The 17,205-nt window shown below is 36.1% G+C and overlaps 1 protein-coding gene across 2 annotated transcripts; it reads right to left on the minus strand.

The window, feature by feature from the left end:
- Window positions 1-6,649: 6,649 nt before the first annotated feature.
- Window positions 6,650-17,061, minus strand: LOC121381045 (forkhead box protein M1-like). Of its 2 annotated transcripts, none has more exons than XM_041510125.1 (7): window positions 16,929-17,061; window positions 12,534-13,490; window positions 11,154-11,329; window positions 10,510-10,677; window positions 9,809-9,935; window positions 8,796-8,939; window positions 6,650-8,452 (listed from the first exon to the last, which is right to left on the minus strand). In XM_041510125.1, exons 2-7 carry the CDS (start codon window positions 13,456-13,458, stop codon window positions 7,224-7,226), a joined length of 2,769 nt encoding a protein of 922 aa, XP_041366059.1. In that variant the 5' UTR covers window positions 13,459-13,490; window positions 16,929-17,061; the 3' UTR covers window positions 6,650-7,223. The 2 variants fall into 2 exon arrangements, with proteins under 2 accessions (XP_041366059.1, XP_041366058.1); XM_041510124.1 differs by having other exon boundaries at window positions 9,797-9,935.
- Between the last annotated feature and the right edge of the window lie 144 nt (window positions 17,062-17,205).

Consider the following 17,205-nt stretch of genomic DNA (forward strand, 5'->3'; position numbering starts at 1 on the left):
TGTTTGGTTGCTGCATGTACGATCCACCAGTACAATCCATCGCTTCGTAGTTCTAATGCAGAAAGTGTTCAAACATAAAACATATCTTAAACTCATGTCTTTGATGTTGTACAAAATAATATCAGAAAACAGTAAACATTGTAAACAAAATTGCAACAGTAAAGGCTATACATTGACCCGTCAAAATTCTGTAACAAGCAGACAACACCGTTTACAGGTCGGTATGTTTTTATTTTTCATAATTCTGGACAAAATATTAATTTCAAGTTTTAAAAAATGAAAGAAATAAAAAGTACCTTTTGTCAAATATATCATATCAAAACATTACCGTTGGATATGTTTCATTTACTGTGTATGAAGCCAAAACAAGGGTGCGAAAAGTGACTATCGTCGACCATGGGGATATGTGTTAGATAGTTTTTCTAGCAGATTATTGCACTAGATTGTGCAATACATGTTGTTTTTACATGGTGGCAGTTATGTAACAGTTGACAAATGATTAATTACACTATTTTCGATAATAGAATTGACATATTTAAACAATAAAGATTTAAATGCAGCATTTTCAATTAGATCTTTCACAATTTCTTATGTTAATATTGCATTGTTTGTTGACCAGTGTAATTTCTTTATAATTATCATTCAATTCATTGTGCTCATTAAAATCGGTATAAATTCCTGTTCGATAACGTATGGCTAAGAGTATGACAGTCCGATACATGATCATGCTGATAATGTCATACACAAATACATCGGCAGTACCCAAATGAAGGGTTTTTTTTTAATTATACATCTCTGAAACACTGTAAATATTAACAAGAAACGCACATTTTGTTACTTTTCTCGTTTTCAAGTCAGAACAGATGCCTCTGCACCAACGTTGACTTTAGACCCGGTTATCGCACCAACGGAGTTTTCCGGTGCTGTCCCGGCACGAAAACCCATGCATCACACGCTCTTAATTCCACCTGTTATTTTCTTTTTGGTAATATACAAAAAAAAAAATTTAAACCGAAAGAAACAGCACAAGAAAGATTTACTATTGTTATGGTTGTTGCCACCTTAGGTACGCATGCGCTTCCTTTGAAAAGCGTAGCAAAATACTATCTGACGGTGTAACAGTCGATATGAACAAATCGTTGTTATGTGGGTGTGTACAAACTATGGAATACCAGCGGTGACATGCTAATAATTAAATTACAATTTCCCATTTGCTCGTTGCTGCTTAATTGCGTATTGCTTGTTGCTGATTGCTATTTCTGAATATGCTTTGCTAATTGCTTTACCCATAGCTTTATGCGTATTGTCGAGTGGTAGCTTGATTCACCTTCAGCCCTACCTAGTACTTTTATTGATACTGATATGATATGACAGATATGTAGGGGAAGGCTAGAGGAAACTGTGTAATGCTTTGGCAATCGCAAGCTACTGTGTCTAAAATACCCCCCCCCCCCCAACTCTGATGCCATAGAGCGTTAGTTTGATTATTCTCGAATCCAGTCATGATATTAAACTTACATGTTGTTAATCATTACCAGCGCTGAACGAAGAAACCCGACGCCCATATACGTCACCACAAGAAAAAAAGTTGGTTTTGTTTAACGACACCACTAGAGTACATTGATTTATTAATCATTGGCTATTAGATGTCAAATATTTGGTAATTTTGACATACAGTCTAAGAAGAGAGGAAACCGCTACATTTTGTTTCATTTGTAGCAAGGGATCTTTTATATGCACCATCACACACACAGGACAGCACATACCACGGTCTTTGATATACCAGTCGTGGTGCACTGGCTGGAACGAGAAATAACCCAATGGGCCCACCGACGGGGATCGATCCCAGACCGACAGCTCACGAAGCAAGCGCTTTACCATTTGGCTATGTCCCGACCGTACCACATGAAAGTACAGCGCAGGTTCGTTTTGTACAGGGGCGTCGTGTTTCTTCGTGTAGCGTTTGTACTAGTTAAAATTATATAAGTTTAATGTCGTGACTGGACTTGAGAATAATCAAACTAAAGTTCCGTGGCATCAGATTTAAGAGGGTGGAATGTATTTTAGACACAGTAGCTTGCGACCATTTGGTTGTCGACGATTGCTAAAACATTACATAGAGTTTCCTCTAGCCTTCCACTACACATCGATATCAATAAGTGGAGGGCTGAAGGTGACTCGAGCTACCACTCAACACTACACATAAAGCCATGGGCAATTTATACACAATTAGCAAAGCATATTCAAGGCTAGAGGTGACTCGAGCTAGTCGAATGGCTGGATCTAGCTTGAATTGGTTGAGCACTCGCATGTACATTCTCAGTGTCTCACAACTGGTATACCAATGACTATGGTATGTGTTGTCCTGTGTGGCGAAAGTGCACATATAAAAGATCCCTTGCTACTAATGGAAAAAATGTAGCAGGTTTCCTCTAAGACTGTATTTCAGAATTATCAACTGTTTAATACCCAGTAGCCTACGATGAGGGGAGGGACGTATCTCGGTGGTACAGCGCTCGCAACAAAGTAATATCAACTACTTTAACACAAACCGGAGGCAAAATCAGAAAGGGGAAAATCTATCAATAAGTTGTTAATACTGACGAGTATAATTCATGCATCTTGAAATGGTCAGTGCATAGTGACCTTACATTATTAGGCCATTCATCCACATGAATCCATCCCACTGCTGAAGTTGATCGAATATCTAGACTGGGCATATACATGTAAGATTGCATCCATGGTAACGTATGGTCATAACCTGAAACATGCAGGCTCATTTGTGAATAGCACCCCCCCCCCCCCCCCCCCGATATAATAGTTCGTACATTGGTTACGCTTTTAAAAACATATTATCTTATGCACCCTGTCTGTCTTCGGTAACCACCACTTCTTAGAGTCCTTCAACAAGTTTAGAATAAAAAGGTGAAAGCGTTTTTCTTTGAAGTACCATAACATAGTGTCATTGCATCTCAGAGCATGAAATGCAAGCAAACAACACATTCTGGTGCTAAGAAACTTGTTTCTAGTAATCGCTTTAGAGGAATCGTTTAAGAGGAATTATGTAATTGCCCATCAACAATTAAAGGGACATTCCTGAGTTTTCTGCATTGTGAGATGTTTCAGACTAATAAAATATTTCTACCGTTAAACTTACATATTAAATATATTTTCTTGTTTAGAATATCAGTGTCTGTATATTCAATGTTTTAATATTTATAAGAAGTCCAAACTGGATTTTGTCTTCAAATAATTTCGTACATACGAAAAAAATTTTTTTAGGACATAAAATGAAATATAACCTAATGCAATATTATAACGATCAGAAACACGTTTAATATATAGCCACTAATATTTTATGCAGAAAAATATATTTGATAAGTAATTACAATCGTTAAAAAGTCTCTGTTAGTCGATAATATCTTAAAAATTGCAGCAAACTCAGGAATGTCTCTTTAAGATGGATTTGCCGAGTAATGTTAAACTAACATTTGAATCTTGATTTTTATTTTTATTTATTGCTACGGGTAGCAAATCGTGCTTTATGTTCAGCACAATACTAATAGACCGATTGAATGCAGATCATATTGGAGGAAAATCTTTGTAATTTTAAAGCCAGTGAAGGGCCATGACGATATATCTGGAATTATTTCATGATTTTGTTGATTCTTTTTGGGACTTTGGATATAAGCTAGACCTCAAAATAGAGAAGCTTGGGGTCATGTAATTTTTTTATCACCTGCTAATCCACGAATTAGAAACTGCACCGAGGTCATTTTAAAGTTTTTGCTATGTACCTGCAGGGAAATTCATATATCAGGATGTGAGAATAGGCCCATGATATTAAAATTACATTATAATTCAATGCATACATATCAATATAAAACGTAACAAAAAAGAAGAATAAATTAGGCTATGACCTGTACCAACGGTACATTGTATAAACGTTTAATAAATCAACTTGTTTCATACCAGGCGCCATAGGCATATGGGCTTTCAATTTTGTGGGGGGGGGGGGGGGGGGGGGCAATCTGCTCTTTGCCCGAATCTGCATAATAACATTTATCCATATTAACGTTACTACCAAACAGCTATACAGAATTGCAAATGAATCACTACGCATTTTTACATGGATTACAACTAATTTTGAGGGTAGAACCATAGAAATACATGGTAGAACCATAGAAATACATGATAGAAAGATCTCAGATTGGTACATTAGTCCCGAATATCTTCATAATGTTTGCCCGAATTTGAGGTTTTGTTCCTGCACTGGAGGGAGGGGCGACTACTGCCTCGTACGCTTATGTCAGGCGGAGACGGTTTAGAGGTTTGAAACGAAAATGATCTAATGTCGATAATACCATGATTACATTTCTGTTTGACATGGTGTAAATTTGGTGACTTATTCTGCTAGTTTTCCCATCAGACACAACCTGTTTGTCCAATTCTGCATAAATTTAAGATACTGCTGAGATTTTCTCTTTACAGATTAATTTTCGTGTCTCCAAGCTTTACATATTTTACATCATTATAAATATGAAGCTGAAAGATGTCTTATTTGGGATTGTTTTACAAACGTGTGTCCTTTTATCCACTGCCAATAAAAACATTATATTTTGTTGGGTGTCTTGTCACGTTAGAATCGGGGGTAATAGAAACAAAGATTCAGCTGCCAAGCTAGTCTGCTTTAGATTTGTTCTAGTTTAGAGGTTTTGCGCCTTGTACAATGATTTTAAATATGTCATTAAGCAATATATCTTTATAAACGATTAGAACGAACTTCATTCTATCATGTCAGTATTGGAAGTGGCAGTCCTCCTATAAGAGGCGCAGGAAGGATACTCTCCTCATTTTTTAACCTGATGAAGGATCCTGTACCTCAGTGTGGGCACTGTCAGCTAGCGTACTCTAACGGTACGCCACATTTTTTTGCCATAGGCGTACGGGTTCCCATTTGTGTAGGGGGGGGGGGGGGGCAGGCTGATTTTTGCCCGAATCTGGATTAGCCTACGTTTATTCATTAGCATCACTGCCAAACAGCTAAATAGATTGCAAACGAATCGCCACGCATGTTTACATGGATTACAACAAATATTATTAGTAGAATAATGAAAATACATGGCGAAAAGTGTTCAGGCCACATAATTTTTTTCCCGAACTTCTCTATTGTTTTTGCCCAAATTTTATAATTTTCTCCAGGGCCGTCTCATAGGCTTATGCTTTTGGTGGCGTGCAAATCATCGCAGCAAATGAGAAAACTATATTTACCAAATTAATTGTATCAAGTATTTATCTGTATAGATGTATCTTCTTTTGTTGTTCATAATCATAAGTGTATGGACTCCCATTTTTGTAGAGGGGAAGACTGGTTTTTGCCCAAATCTGGATAACATTTATTCACATCAGCATTACTACCAAACAGCTAACGAGTCACTATGCAGTTGTACATGGATTACAACTAATTTTGAGGGTAGAATGATAGAAATACATGGTAACAAGGTAATTTTGCCCGAATGTCTCTTGAATTTTAGGTTTTGCTCCAGTACTAGAGGGGCAGTTACCCATGCAGAGATACCAAGTACCGTTTTTAAAGATCACACATCTTTTCAAGTCTGTTGGGACTTGTAGCTGTTCCACACTATGGGTGAAAATGAGTTTTAATGTTAAACTCTTTTCTACAACCACCAAAAGAATACAATAGCCCCCCCCCCCCCCCCCCCCCCACCATCTGTATTTCAAGCATTATCCCAATACTGATGTCTATTACAAGACGCGTATGAATTGGGTAAAGCGTGTGTTAGGTCTAAACATGGTAAAAAAAATTTGGCCTACTCTTCAAATAAAGATAAAATTTGTAGTTAGTCAAATTAAAGAAAGCAATATCCATTAAAATACAAATGTTGAAGTAATGTTGTTCAAATGATTTCTTTAAAAGTGACATTGAAATTAATCTCGCTTTAACAATAGCAGTGATGAAAATGGCTTACTAACAAAAAGCACAAATTTTAACATTGGTGATCAGTTACTGAGATTGGCCCTAGGGTTAGGGTTACACAATGGTCTAAAATAGCAACCTCCATTTAGAATGTATAAATATTATCATCTGAAACTGTATTGATGCAGAATATTTAAAACTTTGGACAAACAGTGGGAAACCAGAAATACTATTTTAATTAGAAATCGGAAATTCTGGATAAATCTAGAAAGTTTTGATCTGTGATAATAGGCACTAGCGCTGGAAGCCATGCCCACAATTCACAACCCACCCCCAACCTTTGATATTTGCTTGTCTCCCCATATCACCACTCAGTCATACAATCTTGGGTACCCTAATTGGCAATATTAAATAATAGGATGCAAATCCATTAGGTGGCATGTATCTGATAATAAATTTGCAAAATTTGTTTAGAGTTGATATATTTAATGAACCTTTAGTGTTGCAATATTCCACGGAATTTTGCTACACATTTTCCGACAAAATTTGCCAACAATATAATTTGGCCAGTTTACTTCATGATTGTATGAATCGGTTCTACTGATTCACATCAAGTCTTTATACAATAATTCACTAACATCCAGTACGTAGAGGTCACTGCTAATACCACAATATTTCATTATAACAATAAAAACACTACCACAGATGTGGTCTATTTTATATGGTGTATACCTTTATTAAACAGGTGTACATATACATGTACATAACAAATTCATTTACACGTCCTTGAACATTGCATGTTCAAAGAAATGTTTAAAGCTAGTGTTCTAATTTCTAACAGAAAATATATTAACATAAATATTCACACACTATATTTTCAAACAACTGTATCAGCTATATAGCTTCCATGTTATACAGGAAGCCAAGTAAACACTGCAAGAATATTTAAAAAAATAGTTAGTTCTAATCAAACGAAGACTTATAATATATTTAAAAAAAATTTCCATGTAATTACCATTCCATGATTTACGTACCCCCCCCACCCCATATTGCAGAAATAACAATAGGTTTTGTTTACTTTCAGCTATTAAAACATCTTAGTCTGTCAAAGTCAGAAAATGTAAAAAAAAAAAAACATTGATGAAAAATCGCCAAGCACTATTTAGTCCACTAACAGTTCACATATAAAATTTTAAAATTGGCAGTAAAAACCACCCACCAATGAGTTTATTAAGTAGATTGTGACAGCTATGATAAGTTCTACAAAGACCTAAGCTAACAGTTGCTATGAATCACTGGGACTACCACTCTTGTTCAAACACTGCTGTTGAAGATTACTCCAGTTGAGCACTGAAAAATCTACAGGAAGACCGTCGCCATCATCCATGAAGTTTGCGTCAATTGGGAAATCGGCTAAGAGATTCGACAAACTGTGTTTGTTATCGCTGTCATTCTGGCCTTTCAAACCTCTGTCAGGGGATATTTGCACAATGCCGTATTCTGAAAAGGAACTGTTACCAGTCTTAAGTGTGTCACAGTTTATCGGAGAACCAAACAACTTTATAGTTCTTGTTGCTTCCTCGTGAAGATTGTCCAGAAAGCTGCCATCGAAAAGATTACACTTTAAAGGCGTTAGTCCACGTATTGGCGAGGGAAGCTGGTCAGGTGAAAATGAAACATTCCTTAGAGGAGTGGAAGTAATGCGTGGTTCACCGTTAGTATTATCGGAATCAAACAATAACCGCAGAGGAGTCGGAAGTCCACTGAAAATTTTATTTTCAGATTCTGAATCGGAACTATCCGCCAACAATTCCTTTTCCTCCAAAACTTTGGGTAGTTGTTTTTTAACGCGACTTCTCGTTTTTTTCTTTGGACGAGTGATATACATTTTTGGCTTGGGCAAACCAGCATTAGTCTTTTGTCGCTTTGATTTTTGTTCGACTTCTTCACTACGAAACTCTGATAATGGATCATTCATCTGTTCACAACTATGCCTATGAGGGGACGAAGACTGAAAGAATGGAGCCTGGCTTTCACAAGTCGACTTGTTGGCCTGTGACCAGGCCTGTCTGATGACGTTTCTGCCATCATGTTCCGTTTGCTCTTCCTCTTTCACTCTCTGCACCGAACTGAGCTGTATTTTGCTGTAGTTTGTAGTGCTCGTCTCGACCGAACACTCCCTTGGAGTCACTGTTATCATTGTCATATTTTGAGACTGTTGTGTGTAGACAGAATTCAGTTGTTGTTGAGATAGGAATGAGGTGCCTTGACTGTGACAGGATGAATGGACGGAGTTCACTGAAGATGCTAGAGTGATGGCTTGAGTATGATAAGAGTCTGTGTGGACAGATGGGATGACGGGAACCAGGTTGGACAGGACCTGTTGCTGTGGCAGTGAGTTAGGTACGTGTACAATGATTGGGTTGTTCTGCATGGTCTGTAGAGGGACGCTCTGTATGGGCACCAGGGCATAAGCTTGCATTGGAGAAGGTCGAGGGAGAATAGGCATCGGTCCTATAAAACAAAATTATGGTACATTTAAAAACCTTAATTTTGGGATACATCTTTGTAACATACTTTAATATTTTTCCATTAATCACAGAAGTCATATATATTTTGTATTCACCGTCTTAAGCAGCACACTAAACATATTTTGATTTATGGCTATATGGTGTCTGGCATATGGTTAACAACCATGCACATGAGTGTTTAAAGTTTGTTTTGTTTAACACCACCACTAACTATTAGCTGTTGGATGTAAAACATCCAGGCCCTAATCTAGCTGGCGAAAAAGAACAATACACAGTGACCAGTTAAGCATTGGTTAGTTCTTAAACATTATATATAATATATATACCTGTTCTTCTTTTTCTTGAATTACATGAATCAAGTTGAAAAGACTGTAAAGAACCATTAGCCTGCTGAAGAAATGGCGAGTTCACAAACAGTGGAATCATGCCTGGAACATCATTTGCAGTCATCGATTGGGGAACATAAACATCTGAAATTAACAGCAAACTTTAAATTTCTAAGCTTTATGACTCTAGTGACACAGAAAAATAAGATTACCTGATATGTTGATAACAATCCTGCCCCATCTTTCAAATAGCTAATATGTGGTAGCAGTTCCATAGTTATTTTAATACAAGAAAAAACAAATCTTAATAACTGTATTTTTGTTACCATTAAACTATTTCCCACTCAAATTTTAAACTGTATAGAAACAGAAAACAAGACACACAAACAGTTTCTAACCTTGTAACAGATATACATAGCATACATTTTGTTTTGATAGCATACATTGTGCTTAAAATATGTACCTATAGTCCTTCCCACAGGAAATGCTTTTTTTCATACTATGGAATTTACTCAAAGTGATTTATTTCTAAGCCCATTGTTTTCTAAATTGCAAACAAAATAGTATTTTTTAGTTATTTCCAAAACACTTTTACTTTTCTTCTAAAATTATTTACAAAATACATTTTTGCATGAGGATTGAACGATCTACATGTATAAATGAAATGGTTAATCCAAGCATGCAGACTTAAGATTTTATGAACTTATGCAGGCCTCTCCATTTGGAAATAGCAGAAGAGAATCTATGCTCTCCTGATAATAATTCCAGGTGAAAAATGTTAAAATAAGGACATTAGTTTCACAAATAAAAAACCCCAACAACTACAGTATCAACACACACTATTTAGCAAAATGATGGAAGGCGAGTGCTTCTGCACTTGCCACATTCAAACTTTAGGCAAGTATAAGTGAATGCACTTAACTGCTCGCTTTTCATGGAGGGGCCTTATAAAGGTTTTGTGTTTTACTGAAAATGAGTAAATGAGGCAATGTTAGAACAACCTGTAGATTTACTTGAAACTGCTGTGTGTTCGTTTTCAGCTTCATCTAGCTGCAGAGTCCAGTGCGCACCATGTTTCTTTTTTTCGGCCTGGTCTCTCACAAAGCATTGGTAGAAGGAAAGGTTGTGTCGGATCGAATTCTGTAATTATTTAATAAACAAATTTTTTTTATTTTATTTTTTACAAATCAGATTACAGATTTTCGAATTGATCTTGGTGCTACAATATTGTAAAAGTGTCGAAAGATATGACATCACTATGACGCATGCCACAGCCTAAGATGGTTTTACAATATATCGTAGCGCTAAGATAGCTTCAAAAATATGTGCCCATATCTGTTTTTACATTTGTAGTTACCAAGTAAATCAAATGGTGCTCATTTGATTTTAAGCAGATAGTATGTGGCAAAATTAAGATAGTAGCATGTCAGTTGGATAGTCAAGGACTGAAATGTTTGGGTGAAGAGATAGGAGTGGCCAGAATGAGAAGAACATCTGAACAGAAAAGGGCAATTGGATATACATGTATGAATTTATTATATTAAAAAAATAATAATAATAAAAAAAGAAGAAAATAGAGTACCAATGTGGTGGCTATAAACCCACTATAATTTGGGTTACCAAAATCATTCATATTAAAAAGATCTTTTGATAAATTAAATAAATCATTTTTAATAATATATTAAAATTTTTAAATGTCAAAGCAAGCACAAACCTTCCAACCAGGTTTAGCTGTGTACTTGTAAAACGGAAATGTTGTTTCCACCCACGAGCATATTTCCTTGAGGGTCATCTTCTTGTCGTCTCGACTGTGCAGCGCCATCTGGATGAGAGTCATGTACGAGTAGGGTGGCCTCTGACACTGCTCAGACTCCTGTTCAGTCTGGAGTTACACAAGAGCAAAACACATTACACAAACATCTACCCGGTATGTAAAAAATCTGTCACAGTCATCAACACTAGTACTTACACACATATACATGTAGGTTAACAAGGCAGTGTTTTTTGAAACTACATGTACCAGCACTTACTCACTTTGGCTAAATGCAAGCAAACTCTCTGCAATCATAATGCTGAAATGACTTTAGCATATTTAAAAACTGATTGGGTTAATCTCATAAATAGCATGTAATGATTACCAACACACAAATTAATGGTGACTGAAAGAATACATAAATATTATACATTTTTAAATAGTACATATATTAATTTAATCAAATGCACATGGCATTCACTAAAATATTAAGAACATTGAACAGTGTGTAATTAGAGTAGTTCCGATATCTGCTTGACAAACCAATAAAATACAAGTATCATGTAGTTTACATGAATATATGGTCTTGGTCACTCATAACTTACTCTCTTGATTTCACCTAGATCGGACTGTATCCTTGTAGGAGGATTACTGGACATCCACGGAATACCCACACCCTGACTGGTTGCTGGCTTTGCTGCTGGTTTCTTCTTTGGTAAGGAATAGCCTTTAAGCCAGTGGATGTTGGCCAGAGATGTGTCCAGACATATGTCATCTTGTTCTTTAAAAAATAACAATATGGAAAGAGTATAAATTTATGTAACACTAACAAATTTTCGAGATTAAAAAGCAAGAGCTCTCTGCAAATCACCAAATTTGGCAATTTTGAATTTTAAAAGTAATTTAATTTCATATAATGAATATTTTATTGGAAAAATAACTGTGTTTATGTACTTTTTAAAGTTTTTATCTCGATAACATTGTGCAGGTATAATTTGGCAAAGCTTTCTATTCACATAGAGCTACATGTGTATGTAGCCCTGCATAACGTCTTATAAACATACTTATAAACATCTTTCTATCTGTAGGCATCAAACATGTTAACCTACATTACATGTATATGGTTTAGGATCTTAGAATGGTAAATAGAGACAAAAATTTGTTGTGACATATACATGGACTGTAAATTAAGCACATGTAGGTTCTCCCAAACAGGACCAAGAGATCTTTTATATATTTATACATGTATAAATGTATGTATCAGGGAGATTCAGACATTGCTACACAATTTTAAAACATTAAACATTCAATTCAATTGGCTAGAAATGTTCCCTGTGTACACCCTATCAACACAACATGTACATGTATGTATCATTTGATACAGAGCTTCTAGATATGACTCCCGTGGCTAGTGATATTCAGTGTTAGGCTGGTAAATAACTACTATTACCATGCCCAATGGCTAGTGAAAAAAACCAAGTTGTCAAATGCTGCATTTAAGTCTATTTTGTAAATTTATTCATATGAATATTCTGCCTCCACTCCCGGTCCCCAAACTTAGTGTTTTTAAGCTTTATCTTCCTCTTTTGGTGACATATCCAATTATTACTATTAATTTAGTAAAATTGTATTTACTTAAAGTAAAGTAGGGCTAGTGGATTTTAAATTGTGGCTAATAAAATTGTTAATTTACTGATCCCATGGCTAGTGGATTTCATGAACATTCTAGAAGCCCTGTTTGATACTTCTTTTGCATGTTTAAAAATACATGTGCTTTTATTAATATTTTTGCAGTGGCTTCACAATATGAAGGTTAAAGGAAGTTTAATGACATCTCAGAACATTTTAAAGTTCTATACCATACATGTAATATTATTTGATATCTAACATGCATATATATATTTTTATTACTACATTACTGTCATGTACGTGTAATTATTGGCTTTAAGTTTATCATAAATTTGGATATTTTCAAATGACCAAACCTTCATTCATGGAGCCATGTGTGTTGACTGCCTCGAGATCAGTTTGTGAGACTTTCCCATCATTCTCCCTATTATCTGACAACTTTTCTGAAACCTGAAGATGGCCAAGTCCTGATGACACTGACGAGGCAGATGCCGTTGAAAGGTTGACAACCGAAGTACCAAATGGTGTGCCCGGCGTACTACATGAGAATGAGGTGGTCAAAGAAGCACCGGAGTCAGGGGTATCTGCAATATCATGACAATGACCATCAGCTGCAGTCACTGGTGTTGAAGTGGCTAGCGGAAATCGTGGCACTGAAAAGCCAGGAGAAAACTGTGGAGATGAAGTGCATGCCTGTAGAGTCTGAGATGCCAAAGACTGAACTCTCAGTGGAGTTTGGATGTCCGGTGAAATGAGAACTATTTTCCGTACAGCAGCGTGGTTTTTCAGATTTTCACCAGAGGTGGGTGTACAGAAGACCCCACTGTCTTGCTCATCCTTACTGCTGCCTGGTGTCACGACTGAGGTAATATTTGAATGTACAGATGTCAGAGAACTGCATGCTGATGTGGCGGGTGAAAATCTGCTCTGAAACAATTTCTTCTTGATGAAATTTGAATCTAAACATTTCAGTGATTCATGACAGTTAGCTGCAGTCTTACACTGCAAACTATTTTCTTCGTCATCTAAAAAAATCTTTGCTGCGGAAAAGCTGCTGTCGTAATTGTCTACGTCGATGTCGGTCAAGTTCTTCCGTACAACGTCATGTGTCGTGTCTTCGTTCTTGGTCGAATCAGTATTAACGTTGTCAGAATTTTCTTTTTGCTTGTAAATGATGATGTATGTTGGCTGGTGGTGCTGATTGCGAGTCTGTTGACCAGCATTTAAAGGACATTTTGCTGATTTTAAATTAACTGCCAAACGGCCATTGTTTTTGGACATCGTATTTATTGAAGTGACAAGCACTTTGCTACCTGAAATGAAAAGAGAGCTAATTAATGTTATGCAACCATTGATAATAAATATACGGTAAAAACAATATTTAATATTCCTATATTATTTGCAAACAGCTATAAAAAGACAGTCACTTGTAGCAAGTAAAATAAGCTGTACATACTACATAGGGTAACCCGGTTACCGATTACGTTACATAGAATATCTCAGTCACAACCGATTCGATTATGACTCTATTTTCGAAATTTCAAATAGAAAGCAAAATGGATCATACTTTAAAATGCTAGATAGATGGATCATACTAAACACCTGCATGATATTAAGTTTAAATGAGCATATGTTACTTTACGTGAACTTTGCACAATCATTTACACTAAATCATTGATGTTCGTTGTATAAATCTGTCTGCTACCAATCTCAAAATGTGCCTTTTTAAATGATAGATGACAGTTAATTTGTATCTTATAAGGAATCATTAACGAATGAATGATATTTAACACCCAACTTTTTTGGTCAGTAAATTTCAATGTGTTTAGCAGGACCCATTTAATTTTCATACAGTGAAATTCTCAGATGTTATATTTTTAAAAGAAATTAAAATGGTGAATTTGGTCAAATATCTGCTAAAGTTGACGAGTAATTTTTTGATATTATAATGTATATTTGATAAATGGTCCTTCTATTTCTTTCATCTTGTAAAACTTAATATTTTGTCTAAAAATTAGGAAAAACCCCCACAAAAACACACAGACAAATGTAGATGGCATTGTCAGCTCCAGGGCATAAAATGTGAATTTTTCAGAGAACCGATATGTCGTTTGTGTGATTTTAGTGTTTACATGAACAATTTTTGTCACTAGTTCAGGTACAAATAAAAATATTAGTTTTGCATAACCACTAGATGAACGCCAAACTCTTTGTCGTTTGTGCCAAATTTTATGCACTGCGGCTCAATACTGAACTGGGAACTATTTTAACAGGCGTCACTTGAGGTTTAGTGTGTCTATTCTTCAATAACAATATGTAAAAAAAATTATGAAACAGACTATGTACATTTATAGGTAAGTAAGTCATGTGATCACTGACCACCATTATTATTTAATGTCCAGGGAACATTTTGTTCAGCATCTCATCATGATTCGCAACACAAGTTTCAGAGATTGCTACACAATTTTAAAACATTAAACAGTAGTTGCTAATCAATCTTCAAATGACCAGAAATATCGCTGTCTGAGTATCAAGATTTTGAAAACAAAATATTACTTATGTCATGTGGAAGGGAATTCAAATTGATGCAGGTTTTGAAAGGCTGAAATAAGAGAGTCCACTAAAGCTGTGACAAACATTTCACATACACATGTATTAACCACTATTTCACACAATAACCACTAATACACACACTATAGAAATAAACCTGTCAGTACCTACATATTTAACCAGAACATTATTAAAAGGAGGTGCTGTCTGGTTTCTTTCTGTAGTGTGTGTATTAGTGAAATATTTGTTAACATCAACTAAGGTATTTAGCGTCAAACTGAATTTTTGTTGTACATTAGACTAATTTAGAGCGGGAATCTTTGCCTAGGTACTGTGTGGTAGGCAGCCATTTCGTGTTTTCACTATACAGCAGGGAACATTTTGTTTCAGAGTATGCTACCCAATTTCAAAACATTAAATATTAGTTGCTAATAAATTTTCCATTGACTACAAATATCGCTAATCAAGATTTTGAAAACAAAATGTTCCCTGTGCAGTTATCTCTGACAACAGAGTGAGCATTACCATCCAAATGTCTGTCTAGTTCTCCAAAGGCAGTGTATTCAGGCTAACATGTGCATATGTAATAAAAAAAACTTTTGCCATTTTGCCCTTATTCCCGTTCACCCCGAGTCGTTTCGCCCAGAGTTGTTTCACACCCATACTGGGTCGTTTCGCCCTCTTAACAGAGTCATTTCGCCCTCATGTTTTTGTTTGGTTTTCTTTTTATAAATTTTGACTTTAATTCATTATATGGCACTGTTGTTGTTGGCCTTGTTATTAAAATAATGCATATTTTGTTATTACAATGTTTTAAAATAATGCATGTTTTGTGGGGGGTTTAAGATTTTGTGAGAATATACTCGTTGTTGGTACAAAGAGTTCCCCTTAGAATCCTTAGCATGAATACTGTATGTGATTACTTGATTTTGGGCCTCTTCGACTTTAAAGTATAAGTCAGCATTATGTCACAGATAGGTACAATATTCTTTTGTTGATCTCGAATAGAATCGGTATTAAACAAATATATCTTTATAGTATAATGAGTAATTACTGTAAAAACAAGAAACTTATAAATGCTGTGGATCTTGGGCAAATATATCATTCTGAATTCTGCGAACGACTAAATATGAATGCCCAATGCGTCTCCTGTATGAGACTTGCTCGACCAAGACGAGAAGTGATACCATGTAATACATGTGACAAGTGGCAATTTTTAATCAAGAAAAAAGACTGTTTACAGACGGCTGTTTGCGGTGTAGTCCTGAACTGACCATAACATATCGATGTCTGTTCTTGTTTGGGCCAGTTTTGGACTACCATTAAGTCTACAATCTTGTTGCTTGACTATAATACTTTACGGCAAAATTATGGGTAAAATTATTTTTATATACCTAATTTTACATACTACTACCAATAAGGGTGAAACGACTCATGATGGGCGGGGAGGGCCCAAATTGACTCACAATGGCTCAAGATGGGGGGGGGGGGGGGCAACCGGGAATAAGGGCAAAATGACCCTGATTCTTGTCACGTATAAAGAACATTATAAATATTTATAATAAATAGTTAGGGATGGTGACAGTGCCAAAGGAAAGTTCTTCCTCATCTTTATTACCTGACATAATATTAGGGTAGGTGGCAAACTAACAAATAGATGGGGGCGAACTGACATGTCAGTTTGGGGCGAACTGCTCACTGGTCGAACTGGTTTGGAGATGAAACGTCTGATACCCATTTTTGTTTTTAGATTTAGTAAAATTAGGCTTTGGTCGAGATTCTTCCTTATATTGATACAATAGGGATGGCAACCAGGTGGATAGCTTTCCTGTTTGGACATTTAGTAGGTCAAATACTGTCACTGTGCGATCCTGTCTTTCAATGTAAAAGACTGCGGGCGATTTCTATCTCACCCCCCCCCCCCCCCCGGTTTATACTGTTCTTCCTAAATTGCTTGGATTAGAAAGTAAATACACTACAAATTACAATGGTAAACACCATTCGTTTCACTACAACCCCCCCCCCCCCCCCCCCCCATAGTGGAATACTGCACTTGACAGAGTATGACCTGTGAACCCACCTCGGTAACTGAACTTGCACTGTCACGTCACTGCCCACAAGAAGTGCAACATTATTTGCCTCCGTCTGTTTACACCCACTCAGATATCTTACACAAAATTTATACTCCAAATTATACTCACCCGTAGGACATGTTCAAATGCAACTGAAAGTTTCTAATTCTATAAAGTCTAGACAGTCTAGAAAAAAAATCAAGAACAGTACGAGCATGTCTGTACAAGCTCTTCCACCATTTTAAATTTCGAGACCTTTTTGTGTTCAGCCTATCAGAGCGTGTTTTACAAATCTGTCAAGCTGGCGTCAAAAATGACCCAGTGTTATTAACATTGTTATTGGTTGTCTATTTTTGAACGTCCAATGAATGTGCTTCTTCTATACAATGTTCATTAATGGACAGAG

Source organism: Gigantopelta aegis, chromosome 9, assembly GCF_016097555.1.
Source record: "Gigantopelta aegis isolate Gae_Host chromosome 9, Gae_host_genome, whole genome shotgun sequence".
Lineage (NCBI taxonomy): Eukaryota > Metazoa > Mollusca > Gastropoda > Neomphalida > Peltospiridae > Gigantopelta > Gigantopelta aegis.